Source organism: Hyla sarda, chromosome 1 (assembly GCF_029499605.1).
Source record: "Hyla sarda isolate aHylSar1 chromosome 1, aHylSar1.hap1, whole genome shotgun sequence".
Taxonomy (NCBI): Eukaryota; Metazoa; Chordata; class Amphibia; order Anura; family Hylidae; genus Hyla; species Hyla sarda.
The window spans coordinates 147312308-147339791 of record NC_079189.1 but is presented as its reverse complement, the minus strand read 5'-3'; the positions used below and the strand labels follow the sequence as shown (position 1 = coordinate 147339791).

The following is a 27484-nucleotide window of genomic DNA, read 5'->3' as shown; positions in this document are numbered from 1 at the left end:
TGCCCGACACTTAACGAGAATGAGCACTTACAGTCATAAATGTACTAATTGTGCTACATTAAATACTTAGAAATATTGCATAACCGGTATATATTAAAATAGCTAGACAGGGTTTGTTTTAACTTTGAGCTGTCCTTGTATTTCAGAAGCCTGCCAGAACCACTGATGACATACGAGCTGCATGAACAGTTCATCAATCCTGCCAGTAAATATTCACTTTCTTTATTCTTTGTTTGTTCCTTATCAGTGAGCCATATGAACAAGCAGATAAAGCCCATTTAAATGGCTTTGGGTGTGTATATCTATATATTTTATGTTGTGTGATAATGTCGTAATATATATGTTTATATACCGTACATACTCGAGTATAAGTCGACCCGAATATAAGCCGAGGCCCCTAATTTCACCCCAAAAACCCAGGAAAAGTTATTGACTCGACTATAAGCCTAGGGTGGGAAATAAATCATCCCCCCCATGTAATCATCCAGACCCCCGTCATCATTCCCCCCCCCCCCCCCCCCCTTCATCATCGCCTGTCAATCCCTTCATCAGTGGTCTTCAACCTGCGGACCTCCAGATGTTGCAAAACTACAACTCCCAGCATGCCCGGATAGCCATCGGCTGTCCGGGCATGCTGGGTATTGTAGTTTTGAAACCTCTGGAGGTCCACAGGTTGAAGACCACTGCGGCCTTCGTCATCATCCAGCCTACCCCTCCCCCCCCCCCCTTTTGTTTTTTACTCACCTCCCCTCGGTGGGAAGGAAGGGTGGGCTGCTCCGGGCCATCTATGCTGCAAGGACCGTCCGGTGGGGAGGGTTAGTCGTTGCTGGCTGTCCATCTTCACCGGGGGGGTCTCTTCTCCGCGCTTCGGGCCTGCCCCGGACTAGTGATGTTGCCTTGACGACAATGCACAGGGATGTTGCGCATGAACGTCCCTGTGCATCGTCATCAAGGCAACGTCACTAGTCCGGGGCAGGCCCGAAGTGCGGAGAAGAGGCCCCCCGGTGAAAATGGACAGCCCGCAACGACTAACCGTCCCCACCGGACGCTACCTGCAGCATAGATGGCCCGGACCAGCTCACCCTTCCTTCCCGCCAAGAGGAGGTGAGTACAAAACAAAAGGGGGGTAGGCTGGATGATGACGATGGCTGTCCGGGCATGCTGGGAGTTGTAGTTTTGCAACATCTGGAGGTCCGCAGGTTGAAGACCACTACGAAAGAATTTACAAGCGGAGAAAAGTTGAGGTTTAACCATTTTGATGTGCTAAGGAGTCTGCATTTACAGTGGTCTTTGTGGTGGTCTTTCCTATGTGCCCACCCATCTTCTGCATATGTTTTAATGTTCACACTTTGGTCCTAATGATGTGAGAGCCTGTGCCCCATGTGAGCACTGTGATAGAATAGCAGAGCGCTCAAGTGGACATAGGCTCCATGTCACTAGGGCGTGAGGAGCGATGTGGAGCAAGCTTCGCCTGTGCTCTGCTATTCTAGCAGAGCGCTCACATGGGCACAGGCTCTCACATCATTAGTATGGAAAGTGAAGATTAATACATATGCAGAAGATGGACGGGCCTATGGGGGCACAGAGGAATAAGGCAAGAAAGCTCGGAAAGCCAGCTCTCGCCTCTGTTGCACAAAGGGACTTATTTGCATACCAGCAATGGAGCCTGTAACTCAGAAACAGCTCTACTGATTTTTGTAAGTAATAGATAATGTTACTCGGTTCACCCGCACTATAACCCACAATTTTCTGGTGAAAGCATTGATAAATTCCCACCTTAGTTATTATAGTAGCCATTGGTGAACAAGATCATGACACTACTGCATAATTGTTATAAACTGTGTGAAGTTGCTACAATCCTTAGATTTTGTTTATAACAGGAGAATTAACTGTAATCTGTGAATTATGGGGCGTCTGGAACTTTACTTTAACCCTTTCAGTTCCAAGGATGGATAGAATATGCCATAACTATAATAAACATTTGTTGCATGTTTCTGGATCATATTTAAGCCCTCAAATCTCTCAGTCCTCATAAGATGAGCAGTTATATCTATTACCCCCTGCTTTTTATTAAGACAATTGTCATTTTGGCGTTCAATTGTTTATTGGCATCTGGTTTGTAGACATTTTTTTTATTTTGGATTCGCTTTGGTTTATATGTGAATAAATGTGCATTTAGATATGAGGCATATACAAACTCTATAAAGTCTTTTAACTAAAAACATGATTCTGAAATGGTTAAATATTTCCTCAGAATAGATAGTGCTGCAAGAGAGTTGCCATTTTTCTTTAATAAAACAAACAGTAATCTGTAATAAGAGATATTTCTGTACACCAAATCTGTCTTTTTTTTGTGATGCAGGAGCAAGTTATTAGTGCTGGAACCAAGCTTTTGGCAACTTGTCTCAATAAATAAATGAAATGCTGATCACGGCATCTAAAAGCAGTTGCAGGCTTTGGGGATACTCTTCGGACCACCTGCAGCATGATTGTGGGGGTCTGATGAGTGAAGATGGAAGCTGGAGGTCTCCTTACCTACTCCGTGCCACAATGGGCATCTTGTATAGCCTGTCCACTTAGGTAGGCTGTACGAGTAGATTGCAATGGCACAGCAATGAACAGCAATTAAGATTGCTTTAAATAGCCCCTTATGGGGTCTTTAAAATATGTAAAATAAAAAGTAAGAAAATGTGACTACAACCCTTCCCCTACTGAAAATGTAAATCGCCCCATTTTCACATATTTAAAAATAAATAAACAAACATACATACATATTTGGTAATGACTTTGTACGGTGAACAATGAAAACATAATAAAAATATCCAAAATTGCAGATTTTTGATCATTCCATAAAAAATGTCACCCAAGAGTTACATATACACAAAAATGGTACCAATTAATACTGCAGATCACAGTCCAAGAATGAGTCCTTAGTTAGCCTTCTATACAGAAATTTTTTTAATTTTAAGGGGTCAGAATAGAGCGATTTTAAGCATTGTTTTTTGTTTAAAAAGTACACTAATAGAATAGCACAAAACCATGGATGTTATTTAAATTGTACTGGCCCACAGGATAAAGATCTTGTGTCAGTTGTACCATTTAGTGCAAGGGAACATTGTTTTGCATTTTTTCAGCAAGTTTTCAAGGGAGCAATGAAGAATGTTGAACATACAAATTTTCAAAGCCGCGAGCAGAAATCAAATGGCCAGTGACCCCAGGAACTAAAGGAAATGATACTGTAAAGCAATACCAAACACAGCTCATCAGGAGGGGGGAAGAAATGCAGAGATGGCGCAATATAGTGCAGTTAATCCTTTTTGTAATGGGTTGGACAGTTGTCCGAAATAAGAATATTGCTCACCTATGGGTGTTGTGCAGGCAGGCACAACACTGGCGATCGCATGTATCAAGTAGCGGGAAGCGGTGTGCAGTATCGGGAGGCAGCCGTCCGTCGGTCCCGCTAGGCAAGCGGTGTGGATACAGGAGAAAACAGCTGGTTCTGGGAAAACCTAGTGAGGCTAGCGCAGAACTCCGGCGGATTATTCAGATTTCGGCTATGAGGCGCACACCCGAGTATTGTGAACAAAAGCAGGCTTTATTAGTTCATAAAACATGCAGGGTGAGTGGGACAACGCGTTTCAAAGGTTCTCCTTCTTCTTCAGGTCCTTTACATAACATACAGCATCATGTGTATATATATATTTATATATACAGGAGTGTAAATTCAAAAATTGGCGAGAGTGCGGATCACGCGGTCAGGGGGGAGCTAAATCCCACCTCCTGGTCCCGGGTATAGGATCGTGTACAGTAGAGATTGAGTACTGTGTGGGTGTAACACTGTGAAATTTTACCCATTGATTATAATGGAATGGTTATAATGGGTGGGATTTAGCTCCCCCCTGACCCCGTGATCCACACTCCCGCCAATTTTTGAATTTACACTCCTGTATATGTACATGATGATGCTGTATGTTATGTAAAGGACCTGAAGAAGGAAAACCTTTGAAACGTGTTGTCCAACTCATCCTGCATGTTTTATGAACTAATAAAGCCTGCTTTTGTTCACAATACTCGGGTGTGCGCCTCATAGCCAAAATCATAATTTTCTGCCAGAATTCTGCGATAGCCTCGCTAGGTTTTCCCAGAACCAGCTGTTTTCTCCTAAACACAGCTCATCGACAGGCAAGGCACTATTTCAGGGGGAGAAAAATGCAGGCCATATTTTGTAATGCTGGACAACCCTCTTAAAGGGGTTCTCCAGTGCTTAAACATCTTATCCCCTATCCAAAGGATAGGGGATAAGATGCCTGATCGTGGGAGTCCCGACGCTGGGGACCCCCGGGATCATGCACGCGGCACCCCGTTTGTAATCAGTCCCCGGAGTGTGTTCGCATTTTTCCCTTGTCTCGGGTTCTTACTGTTGTAATATATGATTCATTCTTTACGTTACGGCTCGAACGTTTGCTTGGTATGATGTCCTCTTCTTCAGTTTGCTTTTAATGGTAGAATGTGAGATTAGATTGACCTTATTGAGGGTATATTCACATGTACTGTGTTTGCTGAGGGTTTGATGCTGCAGATTTGATGCAGTATAAAGCAGCATGAAATTTAAAGCAAACCTGATACGTGGGAATGTACCCTGAATCTATACAGATTTGGTATAATTTATAGATTTTGAGATGTTTTATCGTTGTGATATATTCAGCTATGTGACAGTGTCAGCTGATTTCAGGCAACATAATAAGGCATTACAGCATGGTCTAGATATTTACTAGTGTTAGTTTCTGATGGTGGCAATGTGGGAGACTTTAGAACAGTCATCCTTAAAGAGGTATTTTGGCGTTCAGACAAGATACATGAAGAAAGACTGCAGGGTCACTATGCGGAACAACAGTTTAATGCTAATCCTACATCCTTAATATGTCAAAATCACAATGTTCTACTCCTGAGTGCTGTGAACATCTGGAGGGGGAGCTGTAGAGCGCTTGTCCCCGTGTAAAAGACCTGCTGTCATTGTACCTCGGCATGGATTAATCTTTCTTTCCAATGATGAGGGATATCGATAATATTTATTAGAAAATATATGGTCTATATTTTCTAATATATATTATTGAGTATATCATATCCCTATCATGTCATCATTGGATTCCATTGAAAGAAAGATTAATCCATCCCGAGGTACCATGACAGCAGGTCTTTTACACGGGGACAAGCGCTCTACAGCTCCCCCTCCAGATGTTCACATTGCTACCACCACCATGATAGATGACCGGTTCGACAGCTGTTCCAATATATACAATAGTAACCGAGTTATATCAATTCGTTGTGTTTATGAACAACGCCCATACAACAGAGCTCCAGCCTCTCTGTTCAACAGTTCATGATTAGACACACGTGTATAGGGCACAATTCCAGCTGACACGCTGGCAACTAAGACTTAGGTGAGTGTACACATTAATGTTAGTGACTCACTGTTTAGTAGAAAGTTTCTATCAGATTTATTCAAGTGTATTCAGGTTATTCATTGTCTCGCAGGACATCAGGTTAGCAGCAATGCATCAAAGCAGCATAGGTGGAAACAAGCTCTGTGCTCCCTTCAGTCATGGCCCAACGTTTCAGGGGCAAGCCCCCTTAGTCATGCACAGTAACTGACCGGAACATGAACGTATGAATAGTAATCCTACAGCTGTGAATATTAACCCTTTCGTTAATTTGATACTATGCGCATAAGTATTTATAAATCGGGTTCAGCTATAACATTACTATAGGAATACATTAAAATTACAACATTCATTCATACCTCTCGGTGTAAGTGTGTCAAGTTCTGTTATCCAGAACGTTTCCCGCTGTAGTAGTCATTTGCGGTTTAAGTCTTCATTGGTCTGAATAGGGACCTGCTCTAACACTTGCCATCTAAGCTCTGAGATTTGGTGTTCAGCCTCTTTAAAGTGCCGAGCTACAGTAGTTTCTCCATATTTTGTGGAAACTCTGTCTGATGTATCTGTAGAAGTGTTCGGATGCAAATGTTTCTGTTTGACATAAATCGTACAATAGGTAATAGAAGAGGTTGTGATGATGTTCCAATTTCCCTTAGAAGGAGTTCCACCTATGATCCTCCTATAAATGACAGTCTAGAGGTATTTAAAAATACAGTAATTAAAGAAGTAGAAAACCAATGGCAGGATACTCCTTTCATAAAGTCAATCTGAACAAAGCCGAATATTTAGCGCTGCAGTCTCTTAGAAATGACCCCTCCCTTGTCATCAAGAGAGCGGACAAGGGAGGGGCCATAGTAGTGATGAATAGGTCATATTATATGACAGAAATCTATAACCAACTATCAGATGATAAGGTGTATATGAAATTAAAAAAAGATCCTACTTGTGAGTTTAAGAGAACAGTCGTTGCTTATATTAGGCAGAATATGGAGGATGGTACTATTTCTGAAAAATTGGCCAAATCTCTTACAGTGGACTATCCCAGAGTTCCAGTGCTGTACACTCTACCAAAACTCCACAAGGATCGCGAGAGGCCTCCGGGTCGCCAGATCGTATCCGGATCGGGCTCCTTGTTGCAACCTCTCGCGATCCTTGTGGACAGTTACTTACAGAAAGAAGTAAGAAAATTACCTAGATGCTTACTTAATACTACGGATTTTTTGTCACATTTGGAAAAAACTAGTATTCAGGATGTCACCTATTTATGTACTTTAGATGTACAAAGCCAATACACCAATATTCCTCAAGACAAAGAATTTGAGTGCATTAGAGAAGTTTTAGCGAATAATCCCACCTTGAGTAATAGAATGCTAGCCTTTTTGATGACAATATTAGAAATGGCACTTACAATATTTTTTTCAGATTTGATTTTTATCTCCAGAAACATGGAGTTTCAATGGGGTCCTCAGTGGCTCCATCTCTAGCTAACTTATTCATGTCTAAATTTGAAGATCAATATGTTTTTTCCACAGGATTGTTGGACACGTCATCGGCATGGGTTCGCTACGTCGACGACGTGTTCATGTTATGGCATGACACAGAAGAATCATTGCTAAGTTTTGTTTGTCAATTAAATCAGGCACATGAGAGTGTAAAATTTACACTTACCTATGATAAGTCTAAAATACACTTCTTAGATGTAGAAGTTACAAAGACTGGGACAGGCTTTTCTACTACACTATTCACTAAACCTACGGATAGGAACAACATGCTACATAAGAATAGTTACCATGCACCTAATGTTTTCAATAGTTTACCCCGTAGTCAGTTTAGAAGAGCTTGTCGTATAACAAGCACAGACACAGAATATGAAAAAAAAACTGTGAGAAAATAGCCAAAAAGTTTGTATCGAAGGGATACAACCAATATAAAATCCAAAGTGAGAAAGAAAAAGTAAGGAAATTAACAAGAGAACAACTTAGGACCAGATCAGTCAAAAAGAGAAGGATAAGAAACAGATTCTATATGTAGGTACATATGATAAAAGGAGTAAGATGGTGAAAAATACAATTAAAAAATATTGGGGACTACTGAAAAATGATGAAAAATATGGACATCTGTTTAGCACATTATCTATGTATGTACATAAAAAAGGTAAATCCATAGGAGACCAATTAAGAGTGACATTGTTAAAAAGAAAAAGGACAGACAGACTTTTCTGGCTGCTAAAAAAACATGGTACATACCCCTGCCTCTCGTGCTCCAATTGTAATAATATCATCAAGGGTAGCAATGTCACCCATCCAAGTAAAGGCAATAAAATTAAAAGCAAAGGCTTTTACACATGTAATTCCGACAATGTTGTTTATTTGTTAAAATGCCCGTACGGCAAAGGGTATGTTGGTCAAACTTCCAGAAATATAAAAACTAGAATTACTGAACATAAATCGGCCATTAGAAAAATTTTACAAAAAACCACTCAAGATACATCGGACAGCATTTCCACAAAATATGGAGAAACTACCGTAGCTCAGCACTTTAAAGAGGCTGAACACCATATCTCAGAGCTTAGATGGCAAGTGTTAGAGCAGGTCCCTATTCAGACCAATGAAGACTTAAACTGCAAACGGCTACTACAGCTGGAAACGTTCTGGATAACAGAACTTGACACACTTACACCGAGAGGTATGACTGAATGTTGTAATTTTAATGGATTCCTATAGTAATGTTATAGCTGAGCCCGATTTATAAATATTTATGCGCATAGTATCAAATTAACGAAAGGGTTAATATTCACAGCTGTAGGATTACTATTTATACTTTCATGTTCCGGTCAGTTACTGCGCATGACTAAGGGGGCTTGCCCCTGAAACGTTGGGCCATGACTGAAGGGAGCACAGAGCTTGTTTCCACCTATGCTGCTTTGATGCATTGCTGCTAACCTGATGTCCTGTGAGACAATGAATAACCTGAATACACTTGAATAAATCTGAAAGAAACTTTCTACTAAACAGTGAGTCACTAACATTAATGTGTACACTCACCTAAGTCTTAGTTGCCGGCGGTTCGACAGCTGGGCAGCCACAGGAATTTTTTTGGAGCATCTCTACTGCTCCTGCATGCGTACTACAGTGTGGTGCCTGCTGCACAACATGAATAGGTGTGTGGATATCGAACTATAAGTTAGATAGCACTTAGATAGCGCCCATATCTGTTCATATTTTTTCACTACAAGCATATACTGCTTCTGAGTGCAGCTTATACAATTTATATTGAGGATTTTTACTTTGCATTGTACAGTTTTAGTAGACGTCAAGTTTTTTTTATACCTCAATTCCCTTTTAAACATTACAGTAGCTGCTTCCAATTTCCAAATACATTTGTGGTCCCGTTTCTTGTAAAAACTGCAACAAGAATTTGTGACCTAAAAATGATACTTTACTGTGAGCTTGGTAGATGCCTTTAGAGTTGTCTGTGCAATAAATATTGTTTGAAAGCGTTTTACATACTTTCTTAGCACCTTAGGCATTTTAATAATCACATTATGTTGCTTATTGACCTGGATAGATTTCAGCAGAACAAAGAAGAGATGTGAATAGAATAATAAGTTTTATGTCTGAACCAGTATTTTGATTTATCTTCCTGTCTTACTTATTTTGCAATTTAATAAAAACACACCTGCATTAGGCTTATTTCAAGTGCATGTTGTACAGTGCTAGTTAACTTACTAGAAGTTCGATATTTGCCGATAACTATCATTCTCATGTTTGTGTCTAGCAACAATATGCAAGTTCCAGGTGCAGGACGCTGCACCTTTTTGGTATTGCTAATATTTCAGAGATAAAACACAAACGCACACAGACATTGCTTGTTTCATCAGATATATTAGCAAAAAATACATGTTGAAACTTGAGAATTTAAAGCAATAACCCAATTTACTGCACCCACATTAGTTTGCCACTTTGAAAATCCTACCTTCCCTACTGTGGTCAGCTACTCCACACAGTGCTGATCTCTAGCAAACCAAATGAGTGAATTTTCTAGGTAATGCTCTCTAGTAACCAATCAATGTCAGACATAAACTTAACAATGGATTGGCAGTGTTCTGAAAACAGTGCTCAGATGTATGCTGCCCAAACTGCTGGATGCAAATTCCCTCATCACTGACAAAGTTTCACTAAGAAACCCTGCAGAAAAAACTTTCATGCCAAGGCATGGGGAAAGTGTCCTGGAGGTGTAGGCAACAGCTGTCCCCTACACCTGGCTTAATTGTCTTGGACACAAGGCCAAGAGAGGGCTATCCATTAAACCAAGAAAGGCAGGGGACTATGGATCAGATATATCAAACTATGTGAGAGAAAAAATGGTGATTTTTCCCACAGCAACCAATCACAGCTCAGCTAACAAGTCCTGGTAAAGTGAAAGCTGAGCTGTGATTGGTGGCTGTGGGAAAATCACTCTATCTGGGCCTATGTGTACATATACAAGTATTTATATATGTTCATACAATTTTCTTTTCCCTCCACAGAATGCGGAAGTCCTGAGTCTCGAGTGAATGCTATTCATTTTTTAGTTTACAAACTTCCTGAGAAAAATCAAGAAATGTTACATCTTCTTATTCAGCACCTGGCAACGTAAGCATTGTTCAATTCTCCATTTGTATTCTTACTTCTGCTGTTTATAGAGTATTAGTAAACTAGTTATACAAAGTAAAAAACTGTCTATGGCCAATGTCAAGGCATATTACCGTATTTTTCGCCGTATAAGACGCACTTTTTCTTCCCCAAGGCTGGGGGGGAAAAGTTGGTGCGTCTTATACGGCGAATACACATTAAAACCTTGTCCTGTCGCGGCGGTCCCTGCAGCCATCAACAGCCGGGACCCGTGGCTAATACAGGACATCACCGATCGCGGTGATGCCCTGTATTAACCCTTCAGACGCGGCGATCAAAGCTGATTGCCGTGTCTGAAGCGAAAGTGACACTAACCCAACTGCACCGGGCGGGACCTTACCTGCCTCCTCGGTGTCTGCTCTGTGCCGGGATCCCCTGCATGGCCGGCACTCTCCTTCGTCGTCATCACGTTGTCGTGCACGCCGTCCCGTCATCCAATAGGAGCGGCGTGCTTAGCGCCGTGATGGTGGCGACGGAGAGCGAGGATACCGTGCAGCAGAGACGTTCCGGAGCGACGGGACACCCCGGGGACGCAGCGACAGCGATGGAGGGAGACATCCAGGGTAGCGGTGATGGGTCTGGAGCGGCGAGGACACGTGAGTATTACCTCCTATACCAGTGATCTTCAACCAGCGGACCTCCAGATGTTGCAAAACTACAACTCCCAGCATGCTGGAGTTGTAGTTTTGCAACATCTGGAGGTCCGCTGGTTGAAGATCACTGTCCTATACTTTACATTGTATTCTAGATTTTCCTCCTTTAAAATTGGGTGCGTCTTATATGACGAAAAATACGGTAATAACTATATCTGGTCAGACCACTTTGATGTAATTCAGAGGCTGTGCAACCACGCCAACCTTGTATTTTTTCACAGCTTCCTGTACTTTTCAAAACAAAAAGTACGGTAAATAAAAAAATGATTCCAAATTTTAGCTTTGATGACTGATTTAATACCTAACATATCTTTTCACCATGTGAAATCAGTGGGAATCTCTTTTGGCCTCTCTTGACAAGAGTATTTTGAGATAGTACTCATAAGATGCATAAGTAGTTTAAATTTTGTGAAACAATCATGTAATAAACAGGTTTTTGTTTATTGGTACCTCTGTCTGCCCTATTCAAAACAAATGAATGTAAACCCTGTCTTATTCTGCTAAAATGGAGGAAAAAAGGAAACTATTTTGGCTTCTGATCACTAATTAGAATGCAGTGTGAAGGAAGCCTGACTGCATACATAATACTTATTCTTACCACGAATAGTATCTTTTTTTGGAAAGTAAGCAGTGTCACAGTAGCATGATAGACTTAAGAAATAGTAAAACAAAAAGTGTTACCAGTTTTTCTGTTAGAATCTAGTGCCAATAATCCACCTTTATTGTATTATTTTCCTTTTTCGACTTTTACCAGTGTTTCTACCAATGCCAAGAAGAATTTGATGACCGTAGCTAATTTGGGAGTGGTGTTTGGTCCAACACTAATGAGGCCTCAGGAAGAAACGGTAGCAGGCATCATGGACCTGAAGTTTCAGAACATTGTTGTAGAAATACTTATTGAAAACCATGAAAAGGTAGAGTGTTTCTAAATATTTGTTTTAGTTTTACCTTTATACTAAAGCTGCATGTACATGTAGCAGAAATGTCCTGAAATCAAATAAATGCAGTTTTGCACAATTTTTTTTTAATGCACTAGAAAAAATTTGCAGCCAAACTGGAAGAAATTTGCAACTGGCAGTTTTTTCTTTTTTTCACAGCATGCAAAAGCCGCTTAGCAACTTTCTAGTCACATACAATATCTATATATAATGAAAAACATACACCACACATACGTCACAATATTGTGCTCAATTGATTTTGGTCGCCCAATATCATATTTTTGGAGGTTCAAATATTGCAGATGGGTAACCTGTCCAAAAATGTATTTAAAAAAATTACTTCTTTACACAATGGAATCAGATTAACTGGCATTGTATTACATTGGTGTCTGCACTTCTTCTCTAGTTAGACAGATAACATTCCATGATGTATATATCTTATTCTGAACATTTTTTCCCCCTGTTATTTATTGTATTTGTTAGTACAAAATAATCAGTTTAAGAGTCTCTCTAGTTCCTCTAATGTTCCCCAACTTTCTAGGAACTTTTTATGTACTAAATCTTTAGCACAAGTAAATAAATGTGGTAGTCTATATTATCTATGCGCTTCCATATCTGTGACTGCATTTTACAGTCATGGTCTTAAAGGAGTAGTCCAGTGGTGACTCAGTGGTGAACAACTTATCCCCTATCTTAAGGATAGGGGATAAGTTGAAGATCGCGGGGGGTCCGACCGCGATCTCCTGTAGGTAGCCCTACAGCCCACGGGAAGGGAGTGTGTCGACCTCCGCAAGAGGCGGCGGCCGACACCCCCCCTCAATACAACTCTATGGCAGAGCCGAAGCGCTGCCTTCGGCAATCTCCGGCTCTGCCATTGATATGTATTGAGGGGGCGTGTTGGCCGCAGCTTCGTGCGGGGGTCGACACCCGCTATCTGGGCGGAGAGTCGGGGCCCCGTACAGAGAGATCGGAGGGGGCCCCAGAGGTTGGACCCTCCGCCATCTCAAACTTATCCCCTATCCTTAGGATAGGGGATAAGTTTTTCACCACTGGAATACCCCTTTAAATGTTGGCACCCCTGAATTTTTTTCAAGAAAATGAAGTATTTCTCACAGGAAAGGTTTGCAGTAAAACATGTTTGCTATACACGTTTATTCCCATTGTGTGTATTGGAACTAAACCAAAAAAGGGAGGAAAAAAAGCAAATTGGACATAATGTTACACCAAACTCCAAAAATGGGCTGGACAAAATTATTGGCACCCTTAACTTAATGTTTGGTTGCACACCCTTTGGAAAAAATAACTGAAATCAGTTGCTTCACATAACCATCAATAAGCTTCTTACACCTCTCAGCCGGAATGTTGGACCACTCTTCCTTTGCAAACTGCTCCAGGTCTCTCTTATTGGAAGGGCGCCTTTTCCCAACAGCAATTTTAAGATCTTTCCACAGGTGTTCAATGGGATTTAGATCTGGACTCATTGCTGGTCTTTTCAGTACTCCCCAGCACTTTGTTGCCATCCATTTCTGGATGCTTTTTGACTTATGTTTGGGGTCATTGTCCTGCTGCAAGACCCAAGATCTGGGATGCAAACCCAGCTTTCAGACAATGGGCTGTAGAGTGTGACCCAAAATCCGTTGGTAATCCTCAGATTTCATGACGCCTTGCACACATTCAAGGCAACTAGTGCCAGAGGCAGCAAAACAACCTCAAAACATCATTGAACCTCCACCATATTTCACTGTAGGTACTGTGTTCTTTTCTTTGGAGGCCTCATTCCGTTTTCGGTAAGCAATAGAATTATGTGCTTTACCAAAAAGCTCTATCTTGGTCTCATCTGTCCACAAGACATTTTCCCAGAAGGATATTGTCTGGCTCAAGTTCATTTTGCCAAAATGTAGTCTTGCTTTTTTCTGTCTCTGTGTCAGCAGTAGGGTCCTCCTGGATCTCCTGCTTAGCGTTTAATTTCTTTTAAATGTTGGCTAACACTGATGCTCCCTGAGCCTGCAGGACAGCTTGAATATCTTTGGAACTTGTTTGGGGTTGCTTATCCACCCTCCGGACTATCCGGCGTTGACACCTTTCATCAATTTTTCTCTTCCGTCCACGCCCAGGGAGATTAGCTACAGTGCCATGGGTTGCAAACTTCTTGATAATGTTGCGCACTGTGAACAAAGGCAAATCTAGATCTCTGGAGATGGACTTGTAACCTTGAGATTGTTGATATTTTTTCACAATTTTGGTTCTCAAGTCTAGACATGAGCGAACTTACTGTAAATTCGATTTGTCAAGAACTTCTCGGCTCGGCAGTTGATGTCTCATCCTGCGTAAATTAGTTCAGCCTTCAGGTGCTCCGGTGGGCTGGAAAAGGTGGATACATTCCTAGAAAAGAGTCTCCTAGGAGTCTCCTAGGACTGTATCCACCTTTTCCTGCCCACCGGAGCACCTGAAAGCTGAACTAATTTATGCAGGAAAAGTCATCAACTGCCGAGCCGAGAAGTTTGTGACGAATCGAATTTACTGTAAGTTCGCTCATCTCTACTCAAGTCCCCAGACAGTTCTCTTCTCCACTTTCTGTTGTCCTTGCTTAGTGTGGCACACTAAGGGAATACACACAAAGGGAATAAACATGTGTATAGCAAAACATGTGTTACTGCAATCCTTTTCTGTGAGAAATACTTAATTTTGTTGAAACATTTCAGGGGTGCCAACTTTTACGGCCATGACTGTATGTATATAGCTTAGGGATATGGTAAACAATGATAAGGTAATGCGTCAACAGAAAATGACATATTGCTTAAATTCATTTTATTATATTAAACTTATTTTTATAGGAATTTTTAGTCATGTTAGTTTCAAATTTTTCATTTTATTATCCATTATAAAATAGTCCTAAAATCTAGCATTTTTCAGTCTGGCTACTAGACCTAACATTAAGCTGAGACTTGTTTTGTACAGCTCCCTTTCCAGCTGTATTCTTCTTATCATAAACTGGATTACAGTGAGAGGTGACACGTAAATAGATAAGGCATATATTCACAATAGATAACGCTTAGAGCTCAGCCTCCCACCCCCCACAGAATGACCACTGCACAAATCACAGAGCATATTTAGATCACCCTCCCATTCATAGAGTGTGAGGCCAGTCTTATGTGCCTATGTCCATGGGGCTTGCTGTAAGGTATATGTCTGAATGAAGTTAAAAACCGTTTAGGCAAGATGACTGTCCCCATAGTATTGTAGAAAAAAATGGAATAAAAATAAATTTACAATCACAAAATAAAAATAGATAAGAAAAAAAAAGGACATGCCTCAGTATCTGGCACAAATTATTAAATCTAAATAAATCTAGGTAATACATTTTATTTTAAAGGTAATCTGACAGCTGGTTTACTTGCACTAAATCTATTACACGTGGTTATAGTGTGGGTGAACCTGAGTAAAATGAGGTATAAGTTACTCTTACTCCGATTTGTGGTCCTTTTATTAGGCTGCTAATATGTTTATTTTCCTCTTTAAACAAAGGAGACTAGAGCTGGCACACAGAGCATCCCTTCCTCTGCCCCCATATGCCTGCCCACCTTGTAAATATTCAAATGACTACCAAGAATGTGCAATTCTGTATTCTGGTACTTTTTTACGTTTACACCATCAGCCATATGGTTTAATTAGCCTTATATTTTAATAGTTTGGACATTTACGTACGCAATGATACCAAATATGTTTGTCTATTTTATTTATTTTTTTACATTATTTTATTTAAAAAAATTAGAAAAGGGAGATGATTTAAACTTTTATTAGAAGAGGGGCTTATTCACGTTAATTAACAGTTATTACTATTTACTGTTTTGTACTACAACCTCAAGAATTCAAGGCAACAATGTACTACAACCCCCATTAAGAAACAAAGTGTTTGTAGCACCTTCTTGCCTTGCGTCCTGGAGGTTGTGAGCTTGTAATGCTTTTTACTTACTTAGGGTTGTAGTACTTAGTCCCTTAACATTTTAGAGTCTGTATTACAAACTCCAATATGCACCAAGAACTACAACCCCCAGTATGGAAAGAGGCAGAGCACTACAACCCCCAGTATGGAAAGACAGAGCACTATAACCCCAGTATGTAAAAAGAGAGAACACATTAACCCCCAGTATGTAAAGACACAGAGAACTATAAACCCCAGTATGTAGAGACAGAGCACTATAACCCCCAGTATGCGAAGGGACAAAGCACTACAACTGTTGTAGTGCTTTGCCCCTTTACATACTGAAGGTGAGAGACTAATTAATATTATTACCAGTGCAGACAGGGACAGATGATGATAGACTCCACACTTCACGGATGCAGAAGAAGGCAGACAGGTGTGTACTCCTCCGCGCCTCCCGCTGCTCGGGTCACATGCCTGTGTGCGGCACACACTTCAGCTACCGAGGCAGCCCCTGCAAAGGCATCAGGAGGTGGCTGCGGGCCACCTCCCGATGTTAATGACCCTGTACAGTGAACAGCGCTAACATTTAAAAAAAAAAAAAATCCAGATTTGCAACTTTTTGGTCACATCGCATTCACAAAAAACTGGTGCCAGAAAGTTAAACAGATTAATAAATTAGTTCTATTTAAAAAATCTTAACCCTTCCAGTACTTATCTGCTGCTGCATGTTCCAGGGTAAGTTCTTTTCTTTTTGACTTTCCTTTCTGTCTGACCATAGTGCTCTCTGCTGTCATGTCTGTCCATGTCAGGAACTGTCCAGAGCAGGAGCAAATCCCCATAGCAAACCTCTCCTGCTCTGGACAGTTCCTGACATGGACAGACATGACAGCAGAGAGCACTATGGTCAGACAGAAAGGAAAGTCAAAAAGAAAAGAACTTACCCTGGAACATGCAGCAGCTGATAAGTACTGGAAGGGTTAAGATTTTTAAATAGAAATAATTTACTAATCTGTTTAACTTTCTGGCACCAGTTGATTTAAAAAAAATGTTTTCCAGTGGAGTACCCGTTTAAAGGAACACGGTCGCCCGTTCACTCACACTATAACCCAATACACCGGGTTATAGTGCAGGTGAACAGGAGACCGATGCGGGGTCTCGGACTGCTATACCTGCCTGCAGCCCAGAGCCACGCTCCTCCGAAGATCCCCCTCTTCCAGCGCTGACTTGCGCTCTGGAGGCTGGCCCGCTGGCTGGATTTAAATAGGCACGAGCGCTCACATGACCAGCGCTTATGAATATTTAAATCCAGCCGGCATTCCGCAAGTCAGCGCTGGAAGAGGGGGACCTTAGTATCGCTGTAATTGTCCTGACCAACAGAATAAATCTATATTGTTATTTATACTGTAGGGTGTACAGTGTACATTCAAAAAGCATTTTTCCCATTTCTCCTCCTAAAAAAAATTTATAAAGATTAACCAGTAAAATAAAATTGACTAGAAATCAGCAAATTTACAGTAATTTGATTCGTCACGAACTTCTCGGCTCGGTAGTTGATGTCTTTAGCCTGCATAAACTAGTTCAGTTTTCAGGTGCTCCGGTGGGCTGGAAAAGGTGGATACAGTCCTAGGAGAGAGTCTCCAGCCCACCGGAGCACCTGAAAGCTGAACTCATTTATGCAGACTAAAGTCATCAACTGCCGAGCCCAGAAGTTTGTGACGAATCCAATCACTGTAACTTCGCTCATCTCTAATGGTGACCTTAAAAGGTACAATTTTCCCCACAAAAAAAAACAAGCCTCTTATATGGCTATGTTGACAGAGAAGTAAAAATGTTATGGCTTTTGGAAGATAATTATAGAGAAAAACAAATAAAAAAAACTTTGGCATTTAGGCCCATAATGCAGCTGGGGGAAGAAGTTAAAGAAAATGTGTTGCCTTGATTTTCTTTTTCTTGTTTTTACTGATTAAACCAGATACTGAAATATTTTCTTTGTTTTTTTTTTATTTTCGGATTTGTGTTCTAAATTTAATTATTACTGAAACTATTTTGGTGGCATCCATCCTGCCTGAGCTGTTTTAACAGCTTTTAGAGAGCTCCTTTACAACTATCCCCATAAACACAGACAATAATAGACAGAATCTACTGTTGTCACCTCTTGCTGTAATACTGTATACGTCATTTTCCAACAGCCTCTTCCTTATTATACACAGAACAAAAATGCTCAGCTTGGTTTTAGGCATAGTGGTGAGAATGAATACTTTAAGACTGGGTTTTTTACTACGGAGTCTCTGGGCAAAAAGATTGCCTGACTAAATCAGGTTCATGCTATTGGCAGTAAAATTTCAGTGGCGGAAGGTCCACTGCTGAAATTCTGTAGTGTGCACTGTGCAGCGTAATCCCATTGCCACCAATGGGAGTCTGCTGCATGGGAATTTCCAACAGAAATTCTAAAAAGGAATTCCGGTCAGAGATTCCACAGTGTGAACCCGGCCTGAGAGTTTTGTATTATTTAACAATATGGATGATAAAATTAAAAAACAAAAACAAAACATCTTAAAATTATGTATAAGCTGTGTTACGTTTTATTTGGACATGCGTCATTTTTTTTTATTTTTTAGGACTGTAGTAAAATAGGGTTTATACAAAATTCTACACTGATATCAGTTACTTGCCAGAGGTGTACAGCACACTACAAATTAAAAGTCAAGTGAGGTGACAGTAGGACATAAGGGAGGGCCAGGGAAACCATTTTCATTGGTAGAAGGAAAATATTTCATTACTGGCAATGGCCCAGGGCTAACAGACTAGACAAGAGACATATTGTTATCAGGAAAGTATGGAAAGCAATACCTAAACTATTTATAAGTCACAGAGAAGTGTGTGCGTGTAAATGTGTTCTTCTTATATTATTGTACATTTAAGTGGTGTTTTGTTGTAATTAAAAAAACAAATGACTGCCTGCTGGGGTTTAAAATAACAAAATCGACTACTATATACTCACCTAGCAACAGCCCGCTCTCTTGATGACGTTCTGAACATGCTGCAGCCTCCATTACTGGCTGCAGTGTGTTTAGAACATAATCCAGAGAGTCGGGAGAGCTGGTCAATGGTGGAAATAACCAGAGGGAGTAGGGGAGGACTGGTGCTGGACTCATATAGGTGAGTATAGTTGGTTTTGTTCATTTAAACCACCATTTGTTTTTTAAATCAACCGGAAAACCCTTTTAATTCTTAAAACCTTCCTTGTGTCTATAATTCTATGTCTGATTATTTGATAATGTTGTAAAGAAAATTAAAAAGTATATGTATTTAAAAATAAAAAAAAATTTAAGTGACCAGACTGGGTTAAAACAATGCACTAAAAAGCATCGCCAATGCCTTGACGTTGTTCCAATGCTCACATGGTCCTCATGATTCCACGCCGCCCCATAAACCCAGTCCTACTTGCTTTTTATTTTTTGTTCCCTTTAAAAAAAAGAGACATCCCACATTCAGGATTTTATGAGGGTTTTGGCACAGATGTCATGTTGAAATCCTTATTACTTCTGCTGGCATTTTGCATTCAGTGTGAGTTGCATTCAGTGAGGTATTTCCTACATCATTCACATACTGCATAAAACGTCCACAGCCCATAATTACCTTCCTGTGGGTCCCTTTCTGCTTAATGCAAAGGGAACCAATACAGACATATAGTGCAGTGGTCTCCAACCTGCAGACCTCCAGATGTTGCAAAACTACAACTCCCAGCATGCACGGACAGCCAATAGCTATCACGCCCCCTCCCGTCGGCTTGCATTGAGGTTTGGAACATGACGTCACACGGGGGGCGGAGGCGTGACGTCACATGCCGCCGGCCCTGTAGTCGCCCGTAATCAGACCCGGAGCGAACATGCTTCGGGGACTGATTACAAACGGGGTGCCGCGTGCATGATCGCGGGCGTCCCCAGATGCGGGCCTCCCGCGATCAGGCATCTTATTCCCTTTCCTTTAGATAGGGGATAAGATATCTAAGCACCGGAGAACCCCTTTAATGTTATGCTAACTTACTGGCCCGAAAAACATGCAGTTTCCATCTCCTATTGATTTCAATGAGGAATATTAAAGATCACGTACCGTGAAAAAAAAAAATGGTGAGTGCCCCCACCATCCTCAGTATATTCCTACAATTAAACAGATAGGGGGAGATTTATCAAACAGTGGAGCAGTTGTCCATAGCAACCAATCAGATTCCAACTTTCTTTTTTAAAGGCGTAGTCCAGTGGTGAATAAGTGGTGAGCAACTTATCCCCTATCCTAAGGATAGGGGATAAGTTGCAGATCGCGGGGTGTCCGACCGCTGGGGCCCCCCGCGATCTCCTGTACGGGGTCCCACTGCCTTCGACAATCTCCGGCTCTGCCATAGCGATGTATTGAGGGGGCGTGTCTGCCGCCGCTTCTTGCGGTGGTCGGCACCCGCTATCTGGCCAGAGAGCCTGGCCCCCGTACAGAGAGATCACCGGGGGCCCCAGTGGTCGGACCCCCCGCAATCTCAAACTTATCACCTATCCTTAGGTTAGGGGATACATTTTTCATCACTGGACTACCCCTTTAAAAAAAATTTTTTTTTTCAAATGAGAACAAAACAATCGTCTGGTTGCTATAGCAATCTATGGCAGTGCTCCACTATTCCTTTTGCACAAGGTTTGATAATCACTGCCATAGATTCTAATCTATATATATATATATAAAACTCAACGTGTGTGTGTGTGTATGTATGTATGTATGTATGTTCCATAAAAACTTCCAAACAGCTAAAGTTATTAACATGAAACTTGGCACACATGCTACTTATATGTCAACAACAAACATAGGATAGGTGATTTAACCCTTACTCACCCCCCATTTGCCAGGGGCGGGGTTTATGTTTAAAGTCCCATACAAGTCTATGGAAATATATGTTACTGCATAACTTCAAAACGGCTGGAGATATTTCGATAATACTTGGTCACATGTTACTTATATGTCCACTTAAAATATAGGACAGTTAATATAGGACAGTTAAACCCTTAACTACCCCCATTTGTGAGGGTCAAGGTTTTTGTTTAAAGTCCCATGCAAATCAATGGGAAATGTATGTTCCCACATAACTTCCGTACGGCTTTAGATATTTCAATACCTGGTACACAAATTACGGGTCGGGATGGGAGGACGGGATATGAGGACTAGATATGAGGTCGGGGATAGCAGGTCGGGGATAGCAGGTCGGGGATAGCAGGTCGGGGATAGCAGGTCGGGGATATGGGGTTGGGATATGACTAGAATATATGAGGACTGGATATGAAGTCAAAAGCTTCCTCCTTTGTTTATTTTCCTCCCCAACAGGGATAGGAAGGAAAAACCGGGCAACACCGGGTACTCAGCTAGTATTGTATAAAACTAGTAGATGAAATGGCTGCTTTTTCATTTAAGTGCTATTATACATATGTGTTTGATTCCTATATACCGTATATATATATATATATATATATATATATATATATATATATAATATATTACAGTGATGTATGTTACTAATATATATTGTGTTACTACTTGTCTTCTTGAAAACTAGTTGACTGGGTGAAAAAAAATTCTGTATTCTATTGGGAGTCAAAGCCAGAGTTTGAGGCTTTTTTCATTGAAAGACTCCTCTCTAAATGCTGATCTGTCTTAAGGTTTCCACATAAGAGGGCAGTGTGGTTCCATGAGGAAGTAAATGACTTCCTAGCAGAAGAGCAGACATTTTCAGCAAAGAAAATAACAGCTTAGCAGGCAAATTCTTTGAACCCAAGTGATAAATATTTTGAATGTATGGTATCTTAGCAGTGAGACACAACAGGATATACACTGTTACATGTGAAGTTTAATTCTGCACAGTTATCAGTTGTGTTTACATAACATGCTATCATCTAGATATATATTATTTATAATAAATGCACTATTGAATCTTAAACCTTGCTTCTCAAGGCTGCCTTGGTTTTTATATACATGTCCTGTACTAGACCTACAGTATATTTCAGTTCTAGTGGCACATTAGTCATTGCAAACTATTCATTTAAAATGTCTAAATTACCCCTGCAGTTAATAGCAAAGACTAGTTAAAACGTACCCATCAGATCCAACACATTTTTTAATGTATCACTCAGTACCTAATCCTGACCATGTACATCAAATTTTTGTGTTTAGCACCTTTATTAATTTTTTTTATTACACTTTTAATTTAGCTCACTAGTCTGAATTCCTCTCAAAGGGAGGGGGTGTGGCCTCACTGTGCAGGTCTCCGCCCCCTCCTCAGTATGCTGTCTGCTCACATCTCCCCTAGCATTAGCAAAACTACAACTCCCAGCTTGTCCTCACTGACAGCAGCGGGACACAAGCTGACAGTGGTAGGATTTTTCCTCCAGCTGTGAGCCCTGCGCTCACTGCTGTCAATCAAGGAAGTGTGTCCATGACATAGGGGATGATGCATGGACACAGCAGGACTAGTATGTGTCCAAACAGGCAGGGGGGCAGTTGTTTGATTAGAACATTTTCAGTATTTCATACTGAAAAAGCCAATGAAAGCAATTGCAAAACCTATTGGTTTTGCATGCTTTACAACATATCAAAAGTTTTTGTACCTGACAGTTCCCATTTAACTTAAAAATATATGTATGTGGCAAAAACTACATTTTCTTGGTTGAGCATTCACTTTTGACTAATTTAAATGACTGGCGGCACTCTCATGAGATCTTGCTGTCTGACCGCAGCCTGCGCTGAATACACCCCCAACATATAATAAGAATGCTCCCATCACAATCTCCACAACGAACACAGCCCATATTGTTATCACCGTTCTCACCCCTCTGATGGATTACCTCAATCGTCAAAGGGGATACAAAACCCTATATGCTATTAAAAGGTTTGTGATCAGCCCCCATAACCTATATAAAGGTTAGTCATTTGTTTTCTTCTAGCTACCCCATTCCTTCCTCCAGGTCCTATTTCCATATTAGTTACTTTTCCCTATTACCCTTGCTCAATCTACCCCCTGAAGTATAATTGTAACCCAATGTCATATAGCATGTCACTGGACGTTATCGACTTCCTCATGTCAAGCAAGAAGTCCTGCCTAGAATATGTACACCAGCTGGATCAAGGACCATCTCATTGATACACTTATATACAACTTAATATTGTGGCTCATAACTTTTAGATGATCCTTTCACAAGTATGTATATGTGATAGCTGGTTATCCACATTTGGCCCACACTTAGCCCATGTAGTATATGTTCTTCCTATAAATGCTGATCAGATCACATCATGTACAATACATTTTTATTCACTGTTATTTTTCCACCCCTATTCCACAGGTGGAGTTGTGAGGGTTATTTAAAGTAAAAAAAAAATATATAGATAAGAAGATAAGGACCCATTTTCACTGGCCACTATGTAAGAGCAAACTCATTACATCTAACAAAAAAGTCTTTATGCATGGACAGATCATAAAAGAAAACACTTTTCACGCTTACTATCTTTCGAATAAAACACTCAAAATCAAGGTCAATGGATGTGTGTACTATGAATTAATGAATATATATAATTTATTTATGTTTCACATACAATGCATTCGGAAGGTCCATGCATTCAGACCCTATCACTTTTTATTACATTTTATGCTGTGGCTTTGTGCCCCGCCCCCATCATTCTGCACTTAATATACCATAATGACAAACTGAAAACAAAATGTTAGAAATCTGCTAACTTATTAAAAAGAAAAGTCTAAAATATACCAAAGTATTCAGACACTTTACTCAAGCTCAGTCAGGTTGGATAGGCACCATCAATGGAAGCCATTTTCAGGTCTTTCCAAGGATGCTCAATTAGGTTCATGTCAAGCCTCTGGCTAGGCCACTCAAGGACATTTACACAGTTGTCCTTAAGCCACTTATGTGTTTGCTTAGAGTCATTAGGGGAGATTTAACCGGTGCAGAGGAAAAGTTGACTAGTTGCCTATAGCAAACAATCAGATTGCTTGTATTATTTTTCAGAGGCCTTTTATCAAAAATTAAAGAAGTGATTTGGTTGGTTGCTATGGGCTACTGGCTAACTTTTCCTCTGCCCAGGATTTGGTAAATTTCCCCCCATTGTATTGTTGGAAGGTAAACCTTTTGCCCTGTCTGAGGTCCAGAGCACTCTGAATCAGGTTGTAATTTACCCCTTCTTGACCCATGACACACATGAATAAATTGGGTGAAGGGAATATGGCACAAGTCTGCGAGCCGGATCATCATTATAACTGCTATTAGCAGCAGACATTTGTTAGTATTGAAAGACATCGGAGATCGTTCCAATGTCTGCCATTTACATGGTTAAATGCTGAGAACAATAGTGATCACAGCATTTTAGCATTAAATGCCATAATCCAAAGTGTCTAGTGGTCCCAGGCGTCAGAACATAGCAATACATCTTTTTCTTTCTTTTTTTTTCTTTTTTCTAAGTTTACTTTTTTTTTTTAACCATAAAACAAAGCACAAAGTATCCAGTTTGATATCATTGGTATTTTACCGACCCATAGAATAAAGTTTGGACGTTGGTTTTACCTTATTGTGAACGCTGAAATAATTATTGCCCCACAAAATTTGACATGTCATTTTTTTTTTTTCTTGCTTTGTGTTTATTTATTTATTTTTTGCAAATTCAAGGATGGCTTTTATGTGTCTTTTATTGAGAAGAGGTTTCTTTCTGGCCACTTCAAAAGTCTAGATTGCTGGAGTATTGCAGTAATAGGTGACCTTCTGGAAGTTTCTCCTACCTGCACACAGGATCCTTGGAGCTCAGCCAAAGTGACCATTGGGTTCATTGTCACCTTTCTTACCAATGCCCTTCTTCCCTGATTACTTTGTTTGGTGGTGCAGCCAGCTCTAGGCTGGGTTCACACTACGTTTGTAGTGTACAGGAATCTGATATGGCTGGGGGAGTGAAAACCGGTCGCTCCCATATCCAGCCGGATCCGAACCGAACCCCATTCATTTCAATGAGCCAACCGGAGTCCAACTCTGACTCCAGTCGGCTCATTTTTGCCCCGTATACGGTTTTCTGACTGGATCGTGGTATATCACGGTTTGGAGTCCGGTTAGAGAACCATATACGGGGCAAAAATGAGCCCACCGGAGTCAGCGTTTGACTCTGGTCGGCTCATTGAAATGATTGGGGTTCAGGACGGATCCAGCTGGATACGGGAGTTACCAGTTTTCACTCCCTCCATCCGTATCCGGTTCCTGTACACTACAAACGTAGTGTGAACCGGCCCTTAGGGTGTATTCACATCACGATTTTGCTATACGCGTCCCTTATATGGTTTTGTATTTGAAAACTGTATATAAATGTATACATTGACCTCCCATATAAAAGCGTACACAACAAGATTTATCCGGTTGAGTAAGTTTTTGTGTCCTGTTTTTCTGTTTACAAAGGATTTTGTGTCCTTTAGAATTACAGTACACAGCAAATAATCGGACTGTATCATAAAGCCAGTGCATTCATTTTGATAAATCTCCTTTTACCTAGCTAACTGCTCGCAACAATAACTGGATACTCTCGCATTAGACACTAGCACACTCTAGCATTAGTGTCTTTTAAGCAAAATTAGGTTAAAAGTAACTCATTATTTGTACTTATACTAAAAACAGAAGGGTGAGCAACCTACATAATAAAAAAAAAAAAGGAAAATCTACTATATGTATCAAAGGGAAACTGATCGCCCACACTAAACCCATTACCCAAAACCCATTATAGTGCATGTGAACCAGATTACAGAGAGGCATCACTTACCTGGCTTTGCACAATGTAGGTGTGATCCGGGATGCTTGCAATGGTGTGTCCTGCTTTCATTATGCAAAGCAGACTATTAGCAATGATGGATGATACAACAGGTATCTCCAGAACTGGACCCGGGATCTGGGTAAGCCATGCCTTGCTATAATCCAGTTCACCCGCACTCTAAGCCAGAGTAATGGGTTTAGTGTGGGTAAACCAGCTGTCAGTTTACCTTTTACATGGAAATAAGGACATGAGGGTTGTGATTCATGTCCGGTGGGTACACCATTCCTCCCATTACTGCATCACAGTCTTAAACTTATAGCGTAAACAAAAGGCTGTATTTCTCATTAGTAAGTATATTTTTAAACATATTTAGAAGACATTATTGCTACACCCTACTCATGTACATCTGCTGCATAAACCTACACCACAGCAGGTTATTGAAGCTATTCCACCCATGATTATGACACAGGGCCAACAGCAGAAACAGGCGTGAAACACAGCTTAAAGGGATTATCCACCATAAGGTGATTTTAGTACGTACCTGGCAGACAGTAATGGACATGCTTAGGAAGGATCTGCGTTTGTCTTGGGGCTAAATGGCTATGTCGTGAGATTACCATAACACTGTGGCTAGCTGTTTGTGAATTGGTATTTCCTGTTTGACTTTTCTTTTTTTGACTACAAATCCCACAATTCCATATTCCTCCCTCCCACACATCAGCCACACCACCCATTGAAACATAAATGAGCTGCATCCATTCAAATCAGTGTGGTTTTCAATCAGGGTGCCTACAACTGTTGCAGATTGATCTCTCCCCCACCAAGCGATCGCTCCATCCATTGAAGCAGACAGGCTCCCTGTCATCAGCTGACTAGTGAGTCAGGTCTCAGCCGCATTGCAACCTGGGAAAAATCTGAGACAACAGTCATTTTGTATTTTGTTAAAACTAAATATTGGCGGAAAAATCACATAAGAATTGTGAGAAAACAGTCACACACAGGTACAGATTCTATGTTATGAACGGCACTAGCTTTACAGCCCCTGTTCCATAGTCAAATAAAAAAAAAATCCTGGAATACCCCTTTAAGCAACTCTTTATGAATAACATTTATATTTTAAAAATACAAAGACTAAAGACAGTCGTTCTGAATTAACTTTTTCTACTAAATACAGAATAAATAAATAGTAAAAATCATCTAAAAGAATATCCCAATTTGTACTTGGATGAAAAACTGTTTCAGATCCTTTTGAGGCTTGTAATTTCATAGTTACAAAAGCAAACACTTTAAGCAGCTACTTTTCTATAAGTCTTTATGTGGGTGAAATGGAACAGCATTGCAAACACTGAATGTCTTTCCATAGGTGCTCGGAATGTGGCATGAACAAATGCTCACTCTGTCCTTACATAGTAAAAACTGACATTTTTTTCTTCTTTGTACACGATTTGAGATTATAGGATCAAATTATGAAAAAAACTGTAAGAGTTACAGTAGTATATTTGGCATGGTATAACATGTGCAAACTACAATACATAGGAGGTACCACAAGAAGAACATATTTGACTGAGCATCTATGAGATGTTACTTTAGAATGTACAGTTAAGAAATAATCCATTTCAGCAGTTTTTCATCTCAGAAGAATGCATATTGGATCTAAAAAGTCTTTTCATGTATGTGCCATAGAAAAACATTGATGAGGTGACCAGCAAAGACAATTACTATCAAGAGAAGCATTCTGGATCTTTACTGCGAATACAAAGTTTCGAAATGTTTTAAACAGATCTGTTATTTCAGTAACCTGTTATAGTGTAAGTTACCATTAGCAGTAATAACGCCAACTAAATATATTAAAAATATGTAATAATGGGAGGAATTGCCCTTTGTTTATGCGATCAGTTTCAGACCATGACTTAGTGGCAGTTTGGTATAGTCTCTTTTCATAAACCACACCCTCCATGTCAACAATTCCATTTAATACAAATAATAGATTTTACTCTTTGTCATGAATAAGAACCAAAACATTTTTTAATGCCTT

At 40.4% G+C, this 27484-nt stretch overlaps 1 protein-coding gene across 4 annotated transcripts in view; it reads left to right on the top strand.

Moving 5' to 3' along the window:
* ARHGAP10 (Rho GTPase activating protein 10) overlaps nucleotides 1-27484 on the top strand; it is a 280920-nt gene that overhangs the window by 148291 nt on the left and 105145 nt on the right. For all 4 annotated transcript variants that reach the window (XM_056562829.1, XM_056562830.1, XM_056562831.1 and 1 more), the window contains exons 16-18: nucleotides 147-205; nucleotides 9967-10072; nucleotides 11519-11678. In XM_056562829.1, the coding sequence (XP_056418804.1) occupies nucleotides 147-205; nucleotides 9967-10072; nucleotides 11519-11678 (325 nt within the window). The remainder of the gene's footprint in view (nucleotides 1-146; nucleotides 206-9966; nucleotides 10073-11518; nucleotides 11679-27484) is intronic.